The sequence below is a fragment of the Geotrypetes seraphini genome, chromosome 2 (assembly GCF_902459505.1).
Source record: "Geotrypetes seraphini chromosome 2, aGeoSer1.1, whole genome shotgun sequence".
Lineage (NCBI taxonomy): Eukaryota > Metazoa > Chordata > Amphibia > Gymnophiona > Dermophiidae > Geotrypetes > Geotrypetes seraphini.
Window position 1 is genome coordinate 74,064,241 of NC_047085.1, and position 19,258 is coordinate 74,083,498.

General features: G+C 43.5%; 1 protein-coding gene across 3 annotated transcripts in view; it reads right to left on the minus strand.

Annotated features, from left to right (window-relative positions):
- The window catches only part of ESRP1 (epithelial splicing regulatory protein 1), a 181,037-nt gene that overhangs the window by 17,918 nt on the left and 143,861 nt on the right, over window positions 1–19,258 (minus strand). For all 3 annotated transcript variants that reach the window (XM_033934758.1, XM_033934757.1, XM_033934756.1), the window contains one exon: window positions 17,405–17,558. In XM_033934758.1, coding sequence (XP_033790649.1) covers window positions 17,405–17,558 — 154 coding nt within the window. The remainder of the gene's footprint in view (window positions 1–17,404; window positions 17,559–19,258) is intronic.

Sequence of the window (19,258 nt, forward strand, 5' to 3'; positions counted from 1 at the left end):
TTATTTATTTTAACAGTTCAAATTGGATCAATTTTGGAGCATTTATGTGACTATGTCTCTAAAACGCTTATTTTGGACATCTCAAAAGGCCAAAATGAACATCCATGTTCTTGAAATATCCAAGTACCAATTTTAGAAAGGCAGAAAAGGGCCATCCAACACTGCAGTATGTCCAAATAGCATGGGCTATTCAAACATAAAAAGCACTGTTTTTTCTTTGTAGCAGATTAACATTTTTTTCTTTATATCTTTCTAGGTGCTTATATAATATGCTTGGTTATCTCACGTGCATAGTATATGCGCTTTTCTCACGGGGATCCTCAGATTGCCAAACAACTCAAATGGCCACAATCTTCATCATTTTTCAAAAGATATTTATTTTTTATGTAAATAGCATTCTAATTATTTCTGCATTCTTATTTTTATAACTAACTTAGCTTTTCTTGCAGCGACACCCCTCCCAACGTGTTTCAACCACTTCTTCAGGGTTGGGGATGCAATATTTTTAATCAGGCTTCCAGCAGCTACTAGCTTTCCCACCTCTTCTATGTCAGCAGAGCTATGTCGATGTCTGTGCATGTGTGAAGTCCCGGCATATGGGGCCTTGAGCCAGCGGGGGGGGGGGGGGGGGGGAAATCAACAACAGGAGAGGCACAGAGAGGAGTAGAGGTACCAGTCCAGGCTGATTACAGGACGTGCCTCTCCACAAGAGGCACATTCTGTAGGCAGTCAGTTGGCACCTCTCCTTCTTGCTGGCGTTGCAAGGCACACTTCAAATCTCACTGCGGCACACAGTTTGCAATTCACTGCCTAATAGCTCCAGTCCCCATCCCTATGCTCTGAAAGTGAAACCAAAATGGGGATACCAGGCTTATGACAACTTCAGGTATTATGGGCATTCTTAAAAGCAGGAAGCAAGTCTAAGAAGTATCTTAGTGTAGAACAAGGAACCCAGGTTCAAATCCCAATTCAGCTCTTTTTAAAATTAATTAATGCATTTATTTTTAAATTTTGATCCTCCCAGAAATAGAAAAATATCTACTGTACCTAAAGGCTATAGAAGTGGTGTACATTCAGGTAAAGAATGACACGGGGACAAATTTTTCCCCGTCCCCAAGGGAACTCAATTTCTCCGTCCTGTGTCCATGAGTTTTGTCACTGTCCCTGCCCCATTCCTGTAAGCTCTGCCTTACCTACACAAGCCTCGAACACTTATGATTTCAAAGTGTTTGAGGCATGTGCAGATGAGGATGGAGCTTTCAGGAATGAGGAGAACGCGTAGGGACAGGATGAGAAAATGAGTTCCCGCGGGGAAAAATTTGTCCCCGCAACATTCTCTACATTCAGGTATAGTAGGTATGTTGCTCTTCCTGGAGGGCTCACAATTTCAAAATAAGAGAAAGTGGGATTTGAACTGTCTCCCTTGATTCACAGTCTAGTGCACTAATTACTAGGTTGCCCCTCTGCTTTGATTAGATGTGTGTGAATTTTTTCAAACAATGCTATCATGACCCTTCCCTCCTATTCATAATTTGGACATTCCAGTTGTACAGTGGATGTTCACACTGGATGTTTCCAGTGTATGTATGGCTGTCCATCATACATTTGTTAAACAAGAAACCTTGATATTTGTTTGGGATGTCACTGCTCTTGATGTCTGTCCTTTTGAAAATGCCCCTCTACAAACAGACAGCTGGTTTCACACAGAGTTCTTTCAAAGCCATTTTCAGTAATAAATGTGGGTGCTAGAATTCCAGGAGTTGTACTTGACAGCTTTAATTCATTTTGGGGATATTTCTGTAACTTTACAACAAAGTTGAAGTCTCAAACTGTTTTATATTTCGAGCTATTGTTTCTTTTTTTCTAATTCTGAAGATGTGTTGCTATAGCAACCGTCAATCACCAACAAGGTGGGAATGGCATCTGCAGCACTGCCAGTGTTTCAGAAAACAGAGGTACTGAAATTAACTTGAAACTTAGGGCCCCTTTTACAAAGGTGCGCTAGGGCCTTAAATTCCCGAGCGCTCTAACCACTACGGCCTCCTTTTTAGGAGGTGGTAGATTTTCGGCTACCGTGCGCTATAGCACGTGGCAATTTTGTGCGTGCGCTAAAAACCCTAGCGCACCTTCATAAAAGGAGCCCTTAAGATATTGGACGATGTATTTGGTAAGCACTTATAGCCCTTATGGTCATTTATTTTTCCACCTTAGATCACTGTTTTTGTAGACCAGTGACCTCTTTTCATTTCAATTTCTATGACTGACATATGGCTTGCTTACTCAAATGTGTTCTTTTGAAAGCAGTGCTTGGTAAGCATATATGATTTTAAATTAATTGCTGTTGTATTTGTTCCTAGGTGGTGAGCAATTGATGCTTTATTTAGAGCACGGCTCTTTCTTTTAGTTTCCTTTTGCCTGCCATGCTGTGGCTTGATTACCTGGAAAGTGATGCAATATCATCTAATATCTAACCAGTGGGGGAGGGCACATGCAACTAGTCCACAGGTAAGACACTTTTCTTCTGAATGACATCTTACATACTATGCAAGCTTTCTCAGACAGTGTTCTTCAAGAGGCACTTTGGACTGACCTCAGCATATGAGGAGGGCTGCACCAAATTACTGAACTGTGATGTATATTGTTTTTATCAGTGTCTAACTTTATGCTGCAAGTCACTGTGGACCAAATAAAATAGAATTGCAATTATATAGCAATAATTGTTTGGGTAACACCAAATATAAAGAACTGTAGTAATCAAGGCGATTCAATGTCACAGCCCGCAAGGTTATATTTAATTCAGATTTGCCCAGCAATCTAAGCTGTTTCACTAGGAATATGTTACATAACGGTTTATTATTTAGCTGGCTACTTTCCTACTGTATACAATACTATAACAGGTAAAATATACACCTATAATTTGTGTATTAGCATTTAAGCCAGCCACAGAGTTGGTGTATATGCCTACATCCAAAATGCTAAACACAAATGTAAATTGTAGGATTCTATCATTTATGCATGCAGCTGTGTGTCCAGCCAAGCACCACTAACACTTCACAAATGGGAATGGATATGAGGAGCTAGATAAACTAAAAAATAGACAAAGCAATGGGACCTGATGGAATACATCCAAGGGTATTTTATTTAAGGAACTCAGAGAGGTTCTGGCAGTTCCATTGGCTAACCTTTTCAATGCTTCTTTAGAGTCTAGAGTTGTCCTGAAGGAGGATGGATGTGAGCCCTCTGCACAAGAGTGAAAGTAAATAGGAGATTGGCAATTAGGGCCTATTAGTTTGACCTCAGTGGCAAATAAACTTATGGAAATGCTTCTTAAGCAGAGGATTGTGAAGTTTCTATAACTGAATGGGTTCATAGACAACAACGCAGAAGACAAAGGCCCGCGCCGACAACTGAGCGCAAGATGGAGGTGCGCGCCGAAGAAAATTACTGTTTTTAGGGGCTCCGACGAGGGGTTTTGTTGGGGAGCACCCCCAGTTTACTTAATACAAATCGCGCCGGTGTTGTGGGGGGTTTGGGGGGTTGTAACCCCCCACATTTTACTGTAAACTTAACTTTTTCCCTAAAAACAGGGAAAAAGTGAAGTTTTCAGTAAAATGTGGGGGGGTTACAACCCCCCAAACCCCCCACAACGCCCCTACAATGCGGCACGATCTGTATTAAGTAAACTGGGGGGGTTCCCAGCAGTGTTCCCGCTAAGCTGCGCTGGCCTGCGCTCGCGCACAAAATATTACATCGCAGCGCACAAGTTTCTCTTCACAGCGCACACATGCGTCGCAAAGGTAAGATGAGGTAAGGTAAGGGGACGCATTGGGGGGATTGCACTTCCCCACAATTGCCATGCTTCGGTTCCTCTTCTTCCTTCCTTCCTCCCCCCCCCCCCCCGCGGGACCCTGCGGCACCATCAACTCTTACTCCCTCTAATGTCGGCCCTGCAGCTTCAGACTTCCTCGCACCTTCTCCCCTCCCCCTTTGGATCGCTATTATTTTAAATGTTATAGCCGCGGAACTGTATCCATCAGTGGAGATGTCTAACCTCGGCCTGCCCCGGAACTCTTACTGCAACAGTGACTTCCTGTTCCTGCCTAGACGGGCGGCTGCTGCAGTAAGAGTTCCGGGGCAGGCCGAGGTTAGACATCTCCACTGATGGATACAGCTCCGCGGCTATAACATTTAAAATAATAGCGATCCAAAGGGGGAGGGGAGAAGGTGCGAGGAAGTCTGGAGCTGCAGGGCCGACATTAGAGGGAGTAAGAGTTGATGGTGCCGCAGGGTCCCGCGGGGGGGGGGGGAGGAAGGAAGGAAGAAGAGGAACCGAAGCATGGCAATTGTGGGGAAGTGCAGAGCTGCAGGGAAGAGTGTTGCGGTACCCAGCTGGAGGGAGAAGGAAGATGAGGGAGGGAATTAAAGGAGATGCCAGGGCTTGGAGCGTAGGAGGAAGGTATGCCAGTCTAAGGGAAAAGGAAGGGGGAGATGTGAGAGCATGGAGGGGGAGCGAAAGATGGAAGAAAAGGAAAGGAGAGAGATGCCAGAGAATCAGGGAAGGGGAGATACCAGACTATGAGGAGAGGTGTGGGAGAGGGAAGGCGAGGAGAGAGATGCCAGACCAATGGGGTGAAAGGAGAGATGGAAGGGGGAGGCATACAGTTTCTGGAAGGGGCATAGAAGGAGAGAAGATGCCATATAGGGGAAGAGAGACGGCAGACAGTGGATGGAAGGAAGAGAGTTACAAGAAGATGAGGAAAGGAGAAACCACAGAAGACAAAGGTAGAAAAAAATTTCTATTTATTTATTGCTTTAGGAGACATGTGTCACTGTTTCTGTGAAGCATTGTATGCAGAGTCCAGCTTCTTGCTGGTTCAATTTAACCTTTGTCTATGTATTTTTATTTTATCCCCCCTTTTACAAAACTGTGAAGCGTTTTTAGCACCAGCCTTGGTGGTAGCAGCTCTGATGCTCAGAATTTTATGAGCATCAGAGCTGTTACCTCCGTAGCTAAAATCCACACTACAGTTTTGTAAAAGAGGGAGGGGTTAGTTTGTGATTACATATTCCTTACTAGGCGAAGGTGTTTTCTGTGTTCTGTGTGTTCGAAAGACATGGTTTTCTGTTAGGATTGACGGTGTAGGATTGATCTGTGCTGGTCTGGCTTGTTTAGTTTTACAATGGGTGTATTGATGTACTGCTCACTGCAATATGTAAGATGCTGCCTTTTCCTAGGTACTCATGTGTGACGTGTGGTTTGTTACTAAAAATCATGTTTTTCTTACAGATGGGGGGGGGTGCCAAAAAATGATGGGCCCCGGATGTTACATATGCTAGGTACGCCACTGTATGTAAAGATACCAGAAAGCTGGCGTAGCAAAAACTTCTAAGTTTTGAGTATTTAACCCTCCCACAATCTCACGGGCACTCGTTTCAAGTTTATTGAGATTTTGATTTAAACGCAATATCAAATATTTTCAATGCGTATAACAAAAATAAATTTGGGGAAATAAATAAAACCATTTGAACCAGTGTTCCCGCTAAGCTGCGCTGGCGTGCGCTGGCGCACAAAATATTACATCGCAGCGCACACGTTTCTCGTCACAGCGCACGATCGGAAGAGGCGTACGGCAGATGGCAGGGCGGCGAGAGGAGAATCGGGCGAGTTGGCTCATAACTTGCTGGCGCCCGATATTTTTGGCTCACGGTGAAAAAAGTTTGCTCACAACACCCGCCCGCTTAGAGGGAACACTGGTCCCAGTAATTTTCTTCAGTGCGCGCCTCCGCGCTGTGCTCAATTGTCTGCTCGCGCCTTTGTCCCAGCGCGCTTTTGACCTGACACCAACTGAATGAACTGCATGATCCGAGATAGCATGGTTTTACTAGAGGCAGGTCTTGTCAAACAAATCTGATTGTTTTTATTTTCCCTATTATATTTTAATTTGTATCTCGCTTAGAAATTGGATAAGCGACAATAAAATCTTAATAAAAACTTGAAACTTGAACAGTTGGATACGAGAGCGGCACTAAATATGGTACTTGGATTTTAACAAATCTCTTGACATAGTTCCGCATAGGTGGCTGATAAACTGAGTGTCCTTCGGATGGACCCTCTAGTGACTTTCTGGATTAAAAACTGGCTAAGTGGAAGGAGACAGAGGGTAATGGTAAATAGAGTTTGCTCCAAGAAAAAGAATGTCATCAGTGGGAGTGTCACAGGGATCTGTCCTTGAGCCAGCTCTTAACATTTTTGTGAGTGATATTATGGAAAGACTGTCTGATGAGGTTTGTATTTTCGCAGGTGATACCAAACTCTGTAATAAGGTCTGGAAGGTGTAAATAGCATATGGATGGGACCTAGCAAAGCTTTATGAACGGTCCAGAAGTTGGCAACAAAGATTTAATGCTAAAAAAAAAATGCAGAGTCGTGGACTTGGGTTGCAAAAATCCAAGGGACTGGTATAGTATAAGAGGTGAAGTACTTTTGTGAAAGAAGAGTGGAATTTGGGGATGATTGTATCAGATGACCTTAAAGTAGAAAGCAGATAGAAAAGGTAATGGTCAAAGCTAGAAAGATGCTCAGGTGCATTGCAAGAGGCATGTCCCCAAGGTAGGAAGCTGTAGCAGAGGGAAAACTTCCAGGGCAGTGTGTTTACTTCAATCGCACTGCCCACAACCCGAAGAGTGCAGGACTTCAGAAAAGACTTAAAATATTCTTATTTACTTAAATCAATGTTACAGGATAACTGCAGTGACTTGTTCATGGCCAGATCTAAGGGCCTTTACTCTATTCTTATCCTTCTTGACCTGTTTGCTGCCTTTGATACAGTAAATCACAGCTTACTCCTTGATATGCTGTCCTCGTTTGCATTCCGTGATTCTGTCCTCTCCTGGTTTGCCTACTACCATGCCCAACGCATCTTTAGTGTATGTGTTGGTGGGTCCTCTTCTGCTGCTACCCCGTTAGCAGTTGGTCTTGTCTTAGGACCTCTTCTCTCGGTGCCCTGATCTCCTCCCTTGGCTTCCCGTATCACCTTTATGCTGATGACTCCCAGAACTACCTCTCTACATCTGAAATTTCACCTAAAAGTCCAAGAAAGTCTCTGCTTGTTTGGCTGACATTGCTGCCTGGATGTCCTGCCGTCATCTGAAACTAATATGTCCAAGACTGAGCTGCTCCTCTTTCGTCCTAAACCCTCTGCTCCTCCTCCTCCTTTCTCCTCAGCTCACAACCTTGGAGTCGTCTTCGATTCTGATCTCTCATTTTCTATGTATATCCCACAAGCTGCTAAGACCTGTTGCTTCTATCTCTTCAATATCACCAAAATTCACCCCTTCCTCTCTGAGCACACTACCCGGACCCTTGTCCAAGCTCTCCTAACCTCACGCTTCGATTACTACAATCTACTCCTAACTGGTATCCCTCAGTGTCTCCTCTCCCCTTGCAATCTGTGCAAAGCTCTAATGCGTGACATCTTCTACCAACCTCGCTATGCTCATGTCACCCTGCTCCTTAAGTCACTTCACTGCCCATCGCATACAGTTCAAGATCTTACTGCTGACCTACAAATAGGTTCATTCTGCTGCCCCTCAATATCTCTTCTCGCTCCTCTCTCCTTATACACCTCCCAGAGAACTCTATTCCTCAGATAAGTCACTCTTAACGTTACCCTTCTCCTCCACTGCCAATTCCAGACTTCATTCCTTTCATCTAGCTGTCCCCTATGCCTGGAATAAATTACCCAAGTTTGTCCGTCAAGCCTCTTCTCTTCCCTTGTTTAAAAGGAGACTGAAAACCCACCTTTTTAATATAGCTTTCAGTCCTTAACCCTACTCCTCTGCCCTCCAACCCAGCCAGCTGATTAATCATTCCCCTTAACTGTATCCATGACATCCTGTTTGTCCGTCTTGCCTGTTTAGATTGTAAGCTCTTTGGAGCAGGACTTTTCTTACTTTTTGTGACTCTGTACAGCGCTGCATGTGTCTGGTAGCGCTATAGAAATAATTAATAATAGTAGTAGTAGTAACTTATAATATGTTTCTTTTCATCAGTCATGTTTTTGACTTACAATTGTTCTGATTTGTTTTATTTTATATTCTGTATATTTTTATTTTGAGTATAATGTAAACTTCATGCTTATTGTACTTTATGTTGAGCAAATCCACCAACTAATGAAAGACTGATATTACTGAATTAAATTGATTAAGGGGTGGTTGAGATGTAAAAAAAAAAAAAAAAAATTCAAAAAGCATGGGACAAGCTCAAAAAAATCTATTTGGGCAGAGACTGGCAATGAAGTACACACACATGGAGCCAAAAACAGTAGTACAGTGACCTTGTTTTCCAAGAAAGCTGTGGGGTAATCTGCATGGAAGTACAATCCTAAACAGGAGTGGTACAATAGCATCAGAATAGAAGTCAACTTGACTGCCAAGTTTTCCTATAAATAGGGCATTGAATCTATACAAACAATACAGAGAAGGGCGGTGAAAATGATAAAAAGGATGGGATGGGATAGGATGACTTTCCTATGAGGAAAGGCTAAAGCAGAGGGAGTGTGGTGCAGTGGTTAAAACTACAGCCTCGGCACCCTGAGGTTATGGGTTCAAGCCCACGCTGCTGCTTTTGACACTGGGCAAGTCGCTTAATACCCCCATTGCACCAGGTATATTATATAGATTGTGAGCCCACCAGGACATAGAAACATAGAAGATGACGGCAGATAAGGGCCATAGCCCATCAGGTCTGCCCACTCTACTGACCCACCCCCAAGTCTACTATCCTAGGGATCCCACTCCTGGTGACAGGTTCCCTTGGCTTAACCCTCTAAGGGATCCCACATGGGCATCCCATATGCTCTTAAATTCTTGCATGCTGTTTGCCTTGATCACCTGCACCGGGAGCTCGTTCCAAGGATCAACCACTCTCTCGGTGAAGAAATATTTCCTGGTGTCACCATGAAATTTCCCGTCCCTAAGTTTGAGCGGATGCCCTCTTGTGGCTGAGGGTCCTTTGAGAAAGAGAATCTCTTCTTCCATCTCGATACGGCCGGTAATATACTTAAACGTCTCGATCATGTCTCCTCTCTCCCTACATTCCTCGAGTGAGTACAGCCACAAATTTTTCAGCCTTTCCTCGTACATAGAAACATAGAAAGATGACGGCAGAAAAGGGCTACAGCCCATCAAGTCTTCCCACTCTACTGACTCACCCCATTAAGTCTGGGTGCTGATGACTTAGTTCCTTAGCTCGACCCTCGTAGTGATCCTACGTGGATGTCCCATTTATTCTTAAAGTCGAGCACACTGGTGGCCTTGATCACCTGCATCGGAAGTTTGTTCCAGTGATCCACCACCCTTTCTGTGAAGAAGTACTTCCTGGTGTCACCATTAAAGTTCCCTCCTCTGAGTTTGAGTGCGTGCCCCCTTGTGACCGATGGTCCTTTGAGAAGGAAGATGTCGTTTTCCACCTCGACACGTCCTGTGACGTCCTTGAGCCCCGAGACCATCCTGGTGACAATCCGTTTCACCGACTCTACTCTCAGCACATCTTTTCGGTAGTGTGGCCTCCAGAATTGCACACAGTATTCCAAATGAGGCCTCACCATGGTTCTGTATAATGGCATTATGACTTCAGGCTTCCGGCTGAAAAAACTCCTGCGGATGCAACCTAACAACTGTCTTGCCTTAGATGAAGCCTTCTCCACATGATCAGCAGTTTTCATGTCTGCACTGATGATCACTCCCCAAGTCTCGTTCTGTTGAAGTTCTAGCTAAGGTCTCACCATTCAAGGTGTAAGTTCTGCACGGATTTCTGCTGCCGAGGTGCATGATCTTGCATTTCTTAGCGTTGAAGCCCAGCTGCCAGGTCGAGGACCAAAGCTCCAACAAATGTAGGTCCTGTGTCATACTATCGGGTGAATTGCCATCTTTCACTATATTGCATAGTTTGGCGTCGTCAGCGAATAACGTTACCTTACCTTGAAGCCCCTGAGTTAGGTCACCTATGAATATGTTGAAAAGGAGCAAGCCCAAGACTGAGCCCTGCGGTACTTCACTGGTCACCTCCGATGTTTTAGAGAGGGTACCGTTAACTACCACCCTCTGAAGTCTGCCACTCAGCCAGTCATTGACCCATGTAGTTAGTATTTCTCCCAGCCCCATAGATTTCATCTTGCTCAACAGTCTGCAATGCGGGACACTATCGAAAGCTTTGCTGAAGTCTAGGTATACGACGTCCACGGATTCTCCCAAGTCTAACTGTTTTGTTACCCAGTCAAAGAAGCTGATGAGATTGGATTGGCAGGACCTACCCTTGGTGAATCTGTGTTGACTGGGATCCCGTAGATTCTCCTCATCCAAGATTGCATCTAATTTACGTTTGATTAGTGTTTCCGTGAGTTTGCATACTATTTATGTGAGACTCACCGGTCTGTAGTTTGCAGCCTCTGCCCTGCAACCCTTTTTGTGCAGTGGAACGACATTAGCTGTTTTCCAGTCTATGGGGACTCTCCCCGAACTTAGAGAGAGATTGAAGAGTCCTGATAGCGGTTCTGCCAGGACATCACGCAGCTCACTAAGCACCCTGGGGTGTAGATTGTCCGTTCCCATGGCTTTGTTCACCTTGAGTCTTGCCAGTTCGTAGTAGACGTCGCCAGGTGTGAACTCGAAATTCTGAAAAGGGCCTTCCACGCTGGGCCTTGCCTGCAACTGCGGACCGTGCCCCGGTGCCTCGCAGGTGAAGACCGAGCAAAAGTATTCATTCAGTATTTCTTCTTTATCGGAATCTGATTCTGCGCAGTTCCCATCTGGTTTTCTAAGGCGTACTATCCCGTCTGTGCTCTTTTTCCTATCACTAATATACCTGAAGAAGGATTTGTCCCCTTTCTTCATGTTCTTTGCCAGAGTCTCTGCCACTCAAAGTTTGGCCTCCCTGACTGCCGTTTTGATCGCTGCAGACCTCGCCCTATGTTCTAGTTTAGCTTCCCTAGTCTCCTTTCGTTTGTAGGAAATAAATGCTTTTTTCTTCTCCTTGACGAGGTGCGAGATTTCTGCGGCGTACCATTGGGGTTTTTTGTTTCTCCGCCGTTTGTGTACTGATTTAATGTAGAGGCTTGTCGCTTCATGTATGGTAGATTTCAGGGACAGACAAGGGAAAATGCTTAAACCTGAATAAATTCATGTAAACCATTCTGAGTTCTCATAGGAGAACAGTATAGAAAATTGAATGAATAAATAAAATCTCTTGTACAATCCTGTTTTCTTTTAAATGTAGCAAGCTTAATCTATTCAAAAATATTTGGGGAATTTGACTTTTTTTATTTTTATTTTTTTAAGGAATGGCCTTTTGGAGCATTGTTTTAAGATTTTTTTATGGACTGATCTCAGCTCAGGTTTTTCCAGCTAATATTGTTTCCAATTAGATCTAATTCCAGTCAGTCATCTCAGACTATAGTTGCACCTTTGTTTAAAGGAACTAGAGTAAAAAAAATCTAATTCTTTCTCTTATCAATCTCTGCTAATTTGGAATGCTCTACCTTAGTTGTTGAAAAATCAATTGTCATATATGCTGTTTCAGAAAGGTCTGAAGATGTATTTATTTGAGAAATTTGAGTTAGAATTGGATGATTATATATTTGTGATGAATTTTATCCTGTAATAAAGTATGAATATAATTTTTATTGAGAGCTGTTCTCAACCTATTTGCATGGAGAAAGTAGTTAATAAATACCAATTAGATTAGATTAGATGATCAAGGGTCACCTGGCTAAATTTCTATCTGTTAGTGAAAAGAGATATATGGGGGTGGAGAAATACTGGGAGGATGAACTTGGGCGTTTAGTTGTCCTTGGGCAATGGAATATTTTTGGGGTTAAAAAGATTAATGCATATTCTACTTTAGTCACCCAGTCTATGTATTTTGTAGTTCATAGAGCTTTCTGGATTTCATTTAAGAGATTCAGAGCTAACGGTTTGGTTAGTACAAACTGTTGGTCCTTTCATTTTGAGACAGGAACATTTTCCTATATACTATTATACTGTGACAGTTTGAGCTCATATTGGGCTGAGATATGGCAAAATATTTGGACTATATTTTTGTTTTGGATATCCCATTAATATATGACAATTGAAGAAGATGAAAGTGCTTTGTCTATCTATCTATATAGAATCAGATGTATGTATGTTCCTATTATTGTCACTCCAGTAAACTTCACTGGAGATAATAGTAGGTTTGTTTTGTGATTTTTACTTTTTGTTTTTTTGTACGTATGTTCCAGCATAACTCCAAAACGCATGGAATTTCAACCAAACTTGGTAACATATCAATTACTATCTGGGAAAAAAATACTGTGAGGGTGGGAAGAGGGTGACATGAAAAGAATCATCGAAAAAGACAGCTATTGCTTTGACCAATGGTGTGAAGTTTGGGGAATAATGTCACACAGTCAGAATAACCTCACAGTCAACAGTATATAAGGAAGTGCAGCTGTGGAGTGGGGTGGTGAAGCCTAAACAGAAACTGAAAAGTGAATGTTCCTCAAGTGAATGTAAACCAAAACCCAAGGGAATATATAACCGGGCAATGCCACAAACAACTTCAACTAGAGGTATGGGGGAAGGGAAGGGGGTGGCAAACATGGAAGGGAGGAATGGGAAGAGGTGGGGGAGGGGGGGCAGAGAGGAAGAGAAGTGCCAGCTTTGGGAATCATGTCACAGTCATTTAACAGTATATAAGGAAGTGCAGCTATGGTGTGGTGAAGCCTAAACAGAAAGTGAAAACTGAAAATTTGTGTGATGTTAATACTCAAGTGAATGTTCCTCAAGGGAATTTATATCCAGGCAACCGGGCGATCAGCTAGCTGTTAATAGAGAGAGAAGACTGATATCTGGCAGCACTTTGCAGGGCTAGAGAGAGCTATGTATGGGCAGTGTGGCCACACAGGGTGCAAGGGAGGCAGAGGCTCCAAACCTGAGTTCTGTCCAATGCTTTGCCTGCTTGGTTGTGACTCAAGTTTGCAGGATAGTAGCTCAAGGGGGCCCACAGGGTGTGTTTTCAGCTCAGGGCAGTCCTGGCACTGTGCATGCCCAGAGCCCAGTGGCGTACCTAGCATATGTGACACCCCGGGACCATCATTTTTTGACACCCCCCACCATCTGTACAAAAAACATGATTTTTAGTAACAAGCCACATATCACACATGAGTACCTAGGAAAAGGCAGCATCTTGCATACTGTAGTGAGCAGTACAACATCAATACACCCATTGTAAAACTAAACAAGCCAGACTAGTACAGATCAATCCTGCAGTCAAGCCTAACAAAAAACCAAGTCTTTCGAACACACAGAACACACCTTCGCCTAGTATGGAATATGTAATCACAAACTAACCCCTCCCACTTTTACAAAACTGTAATGTGGTAACAGCTCTGACGCTCATAGAATTCTGAGCATCAGAGCTGCTACCACCACGGCTGGCGCTAAAAAACGTTCCATAGTTTTGTAAAAGGGGGAATAAAATAGAAATACATAGAAAAAGGTTAAATTGAACCAGTAAGAAGCTGGACTCTGCATACAGTGCGCCACAGAAACAGTGACAAATGTTAAAGCAATAAATAAATAGAAAATTTTTTTCTACCTTTGTCTTCTGTGGTTTCTGCTTTCCTCATCTTCTTGTAACTCTCTTCCTTCCATCCACTTGTCTGCCGTCTCTCTTCCCTATATGGCATCTTCTTTCCTTCTATGCCCCTTCCAGAAACTGTATGCCTCCCACTTCCATCTCTCCTTTCACCCCCATTGGTCTGGCATCTCTCTCCTCTCCTTCCCTCTCCCACACCTTTCCTCTGCAATCCCTTTCCGTTTTTTCCCTCATTTTCCTTTTCAATTTATTTTCTGCATCTGTCTAGATTACGTTCTTACTACCCTCTCATCAATGTCCTTTTTTACTGTCTACCTAAAGCTTGCCACCTCTTTCCCTCACCCCTCCAGTGTTTCCCTAACTCAATCCTTTTCTCCCCATCATGTGCCCTCCTTTTATTTATCCCCTCCTTCCAATATGTACCATCTTTCTCCAACCCTTCCATCTAGTACCTTCTCCTCTCTCTGTCCACTTCCATCCAGCGTCTGCTCCCCTCTTTCTCTCCTCCCATTTCCTTCATACATTTGCTTCCTTATCTCTCCCATCTGCACTTCTATCCAGCATAGGCTCCCCACTAACATCCAATGTCTGCCCTTTCTCCCTCCATCCACCCCTCTTCAATCAGCATCTGTCCCCTTTCTTTCCCTCCAATATCCTTCCCCCTTATGTCTCTCCCCTTTCTCTGTACATCATTTCCATCAGCACCACCCTTCCATACCACCCTGCCCCCTTTCTTTCCCTCCAACACTCTTCCATTCCAGCAGTCCTGCTCCTTTCTCTCCCTTCATGCAGCAAGGTCCCGTGATGACTGTAGCTGCTAGCTGCCAGTCCACCCCACACCGACGTACTTGCTCTGGAGTGGACTCAGCAGCCGCATGCTGGAAGGTCCTGCGATGACTCGTCTGCTGGCTCTGCTCCGGCAGACGCAGGGAGTTGTGGCAAAGTCTCGCAATGACTGCATCTGCTGGGTCCACCCCCTCCGACGTAACTTATTTCTTCTGGAGCAGAGCCGGCAGACGAGTCATCGCGGGACCTTTTATTTTTTTCATCAAAAGGGGACATCTATTGACTGTGTATCCTTTCTTTCATTTCTTTCTTTCTGCACTCAGGCCCAACAATTGTCCCTTTCTATTCCTTCCATCCTTCCTTCCCATGTCCTTAATGCCCCCAGTGCCTCCTTCCCGTGTCCATGGTGCCCCCAGTGCCTCCTTCCCATGTCCTTAATGCCCCCAGTGCCTCCTTCCCGTGTCCATGGTGCCCCCAGTGCCTCCTTCCCATGTCCTTAGTGCCCCCAGTGCCTTCTTCCCATGTCTGATGCGAGTCAGTCCCTCTTGAAGGCCTACACCCCACCTCTGAAGGCCTGCCTGTCCCCCCTGAAGGCCTGTACAACCCCTCCCCCCGGAAGGCTTGCACCCTCCCCCCCTGCACACACCCCCCTCCGGAAGGCCTGCACCCCCCCTCGGAAGGCCTGCGTGTTCCCCCTGGCCTCCCAGCAGCCTGGATAAGATCGCTAGTGCTAGCAATCTCTGCAAGCTGCCATCGGGTCTTCCGAGCTGCCTTTTCTCTGCTGCGGTCCCGCCCTCTGATGTCAGGGGGACAGGCAGGCCTTCAGAGGTGGGGTGTAGGCCTTCAGGGGGGGACAAACCTTCAGGGGAATGGGCCCTGGTGTAGAAGTACACGGAGGGAGGAAGGGGGTTCAAAGAGACGTGCCTATGCCGGACTTTGGGGGGGAAGAAATAATGAGTCTAAAAATAGAGGAGAGGGAGAGAGATGATGGGCAATGGGATTTAGGGAGGGAAGGAACAGAAAGGGAGAGAAGTTGGACACAAGGGATGGTGTGGAGGGGGGATAGAGATACTGGATAGGAGGGTAGTTGGGAAAAGAAAGGGAGAGATGGTGGACCCTGGGGTGGTGGGGAAGGAGGGAGAGATGCTGGATGAAAGAGTAGTTGAGAAAAGGTGGATCTGTGGATGGAGATGAATAAAAGGAAAGATGCCAGACCTCCGGGGGAGGGAAGGGAAACAGAAGGGGAGGACAGAGATGGCAGATGGATGGTTAGCACAGAGAAAAAAAGAAAGAAAGAAGGAGACCCTGGCAAGCAAGTTATCAGAAGACAACCAGAGCCTGGGACCAACAAGATCTGAATAATGACCAGACAACAAAAGATAGAAAAAAATCATTTTATTTTCTGTTTTGTGATTACAATATGTTAGATTTGAAACGCGTATCCTGCCAGAACTGGTGTTAGACCGCAAATGTGAGCTAGGATTTAACAGAGAGAGGAAAAGTCTTTTTTGTTTGCTTACACCACAGCGCCAGTGTGGTTAGGAGAAGGCAAAGGGGGTGAAGAGGCTATAAAAGGGGTGAAGAGATTATAAAATAAACCCACCAGGATGTTTAAAAAAAACAAAAAAAACAAAACCATAACAAAAAAACCACACCCAATTGGGCAGGAAAATTGAAACGAATCGAAAAATCGATTCAATAGGCTGAATCAAATCAATTTTTTTTCCCCTGAATCGGACAGCACAGAACACTGCAGCTCTGCTTACTTATCAACTGCCCATCCCTCATTTGCTGTAGGGCTTCAGGGCAATCACACTGGTTGCTCTTTCCTTGGTTTCTGATCCTTGTAAGCTATTATGATGCTACTTTAGAGCTCTGCAGTCTGATTCAGCACAGGCGTTTAGGGAGAACGGGGCATTGCCTCCCTCTTCAAAACTCTGTCTATGGTGCCTGTAAACTGCCCTGATAAGCTGCCCAATAAAAACAAATCCCTCCACCTGTGTTCCACTACAGAGAATTTCTAGAACAGGAATTCCATCAGCAGCCTCCAAATGGATTAACATGACCTGATTTGTATTGTGCATTCTAGGTATATGCAGTGCTGCAAAGGCATATTACAAAAAGCCTTAGATCTAATCAAAGGCAGATGGACACAACACACAAAGAAACTAAGGTTACTGAACATTATCAAATACAGTGATAGCGTCAAATATTTCTAAATCAGACTGGTTGTAAGATAATTTACTATTAACCTCTGCTTTCCCCACTACCACCACTAATCAAATACTGCATCACTGAAATATTCCTGTAACATAGAAACATGATGGCAGATAAAGGCCAAATGGCCCATCTAGTCTGCCCATCCACAGTAACCATTATCTCTTTCTACATCTAAAAGTCAGTTTGGGAGTAATTTTATATCTGTATGCTCAGGTAAAAAGTATATGTATACTCTTCTCTATTCGGTCTTGGCCAGATTTCAAAGTGAAAGCAAACATATTTCCACTTTGAAAATTAACCTATGAAAAGTGTGCTTTCCTGCTCTTTGGCACACGTGTATTTTCAGGATAAATTTTCAAAATTATATTTATTTATTTATTTATTCAATTTTCTATACCGTTCTCCCAGGGGAGCTCAGAACGTTCAGGTACTCAAGCATTTTTCCCTGTCTGTCCCGGCGGGCTCACAATCTATCTAATGTACCTGGGGCAATGGGGGGATTAAGTGACTTGGGTCACAAGGAACAGGGTGGGTTTGAACCCACAACCCCAGGGTGCTGAGGCTGTAGTTTTAACCACTGCGCCACACTGTTTGAGTAAAAAACCCTTCCTCAGCCCTGCAACCCTTAGAATGCCTTTGGTCAGTTTAGGTTAATTTAGACATATGCATGCACAAATCAAGGTCCCTGCGTCTTCAATTTTTCACTGAATAGTTCAACAACAAATCTGGGCAACCACTAAATCAATGCCTTTGACTACTAACCTGATAGCCTTGGAAGATGTTTAGAATCTCTTTGACGCCTGCATTGTAGGCCAAGCCCTGCATTCTGACCACCGTCGCTCCACTGTGTGGAGGGATACTACCAACATTTGTAGTTGTAGGGAAGTAGCTAAGACTACTAGGTGAACCTGAGGGACTAAAGGACAATAAAAAGAATGAGCATTATCACTCAAATCATGAGCAAACATTTCAAATGAGATTGACAGAGAGAGGAAGCTAGAACTGCAGGATGTGTGTAAATAGATTATACCTGATAAATCTATTTACACACGTTATAGATTATAGTTGAAATGGCCAACCTTCTTAAGATGTGTGTAAATATAATGTACTTAGTTGAAATGGTTGACCTAGTACTATATGTGTATACATAGGTTGATTGATTTGATATTAACGTATGCATAAGTAAGATGATAGATGTGCAGGTATTGTTTATGATGTTGAGTAGGATGATTAAGGCATATATTGTACTGTATATGCCAGTACTAAAAACTCTATTGTAACACCTCTACAGAAGCCTGTTGTAATTCTGTACAGAAACCATATGTGGTAACACCTCACAGAAGCTCTAACTCTCTACAGAAGCTCATGTATTGCAACACCTATACAGAAGCTCATGGAAACCACTCTGAATTGACTTTCCCCAGTCATTAGCAGCAGTATAGAAGCTCTCAAATAAATTTATGAGTTGCCAACTGAACTGGGAGAAGAAACACTTCATGTGTCAAAGAAGATAGACATTGCTACTAAAACAATCCATACTTAATGCACAAGAGCAGAGTCTGAAAGTCCAATAAAAGCCGTCTTAAGATTACACCTACTTGCCATTAGCACTTTAGCTAGAAGTGGGCTCTTTGGCACTGTAAACCTTCATGATCCCTTGATGCTGCTTCCTGTACCAGCATAAAATATTTTGCAATACAATGCTAAATATACCTGGCTGCAATGTCCCAAGTACAACTTCCTGGGGACAGCTGCCTGATCAGAATAAAATGGGATGGACAGCAGTAACACACACATACAGCAAACAGTCCTCAATGCACATCTTCAGGTTCAAAGAGACAAGCACCAAACTTCATTCTACTCTGCTCTAAAACAAACAGCAAAAACCAGACTATTAACAGCTCTGAAGCTGGATGGCCATTCTCAAATTATATAGGTAATAATTGCCTACTAAAATTCTTTAAAGATTTAAAGATCTTTTAAATGAACACCAGCTTAAACTCATTCTTGCATATCTTGGTTTTGCATTTTCCTTTTCAGTTTCTTTCAAATTAATTCTTAGCTCTTCATTCTTTATGGGCATTTAGGTTTCTCTATTTTTGCATGCATTTTATTTTCTTATTTTGTTTTACCACTACTATATGTACAGCAGATCTTTCATGAAAGCTAATTAAATCACATCTTCATAACTCAAACGCTACAAATTACTTCCTATTGACTGGTTTCCTTTCTAGAAGGTTCAGCACAGTTTTAAAACAAAAAAATGAAAGAAAATATGCAACTTTATTCCTCTGAGAAAGAATAAAAAAAGGCTTATACCAAATATAGGGGTCCTTTTAGTAAGGCGCCAGCCGATTTAGCGTGCGTTAAATGCCAACGTGTCCATTATATTCTATGAATGTATTAGCATTTAGCGCACGCTAAATCGGCTCACGCAACTTAGTAAAAGTGGGGGATAACGCAGGCTAAAATACATATAGAGCAGTGGTCTCAAACTTGCGGGCCACATGCGGCTCACCAGGTACTATTTTGAGGCCCTCAGTATGTTTATCATAATCACAAAAGTAAAATAAAAGAGTTTCTTGATCAAATGTCTCTTTAGCTATAAATTACAAT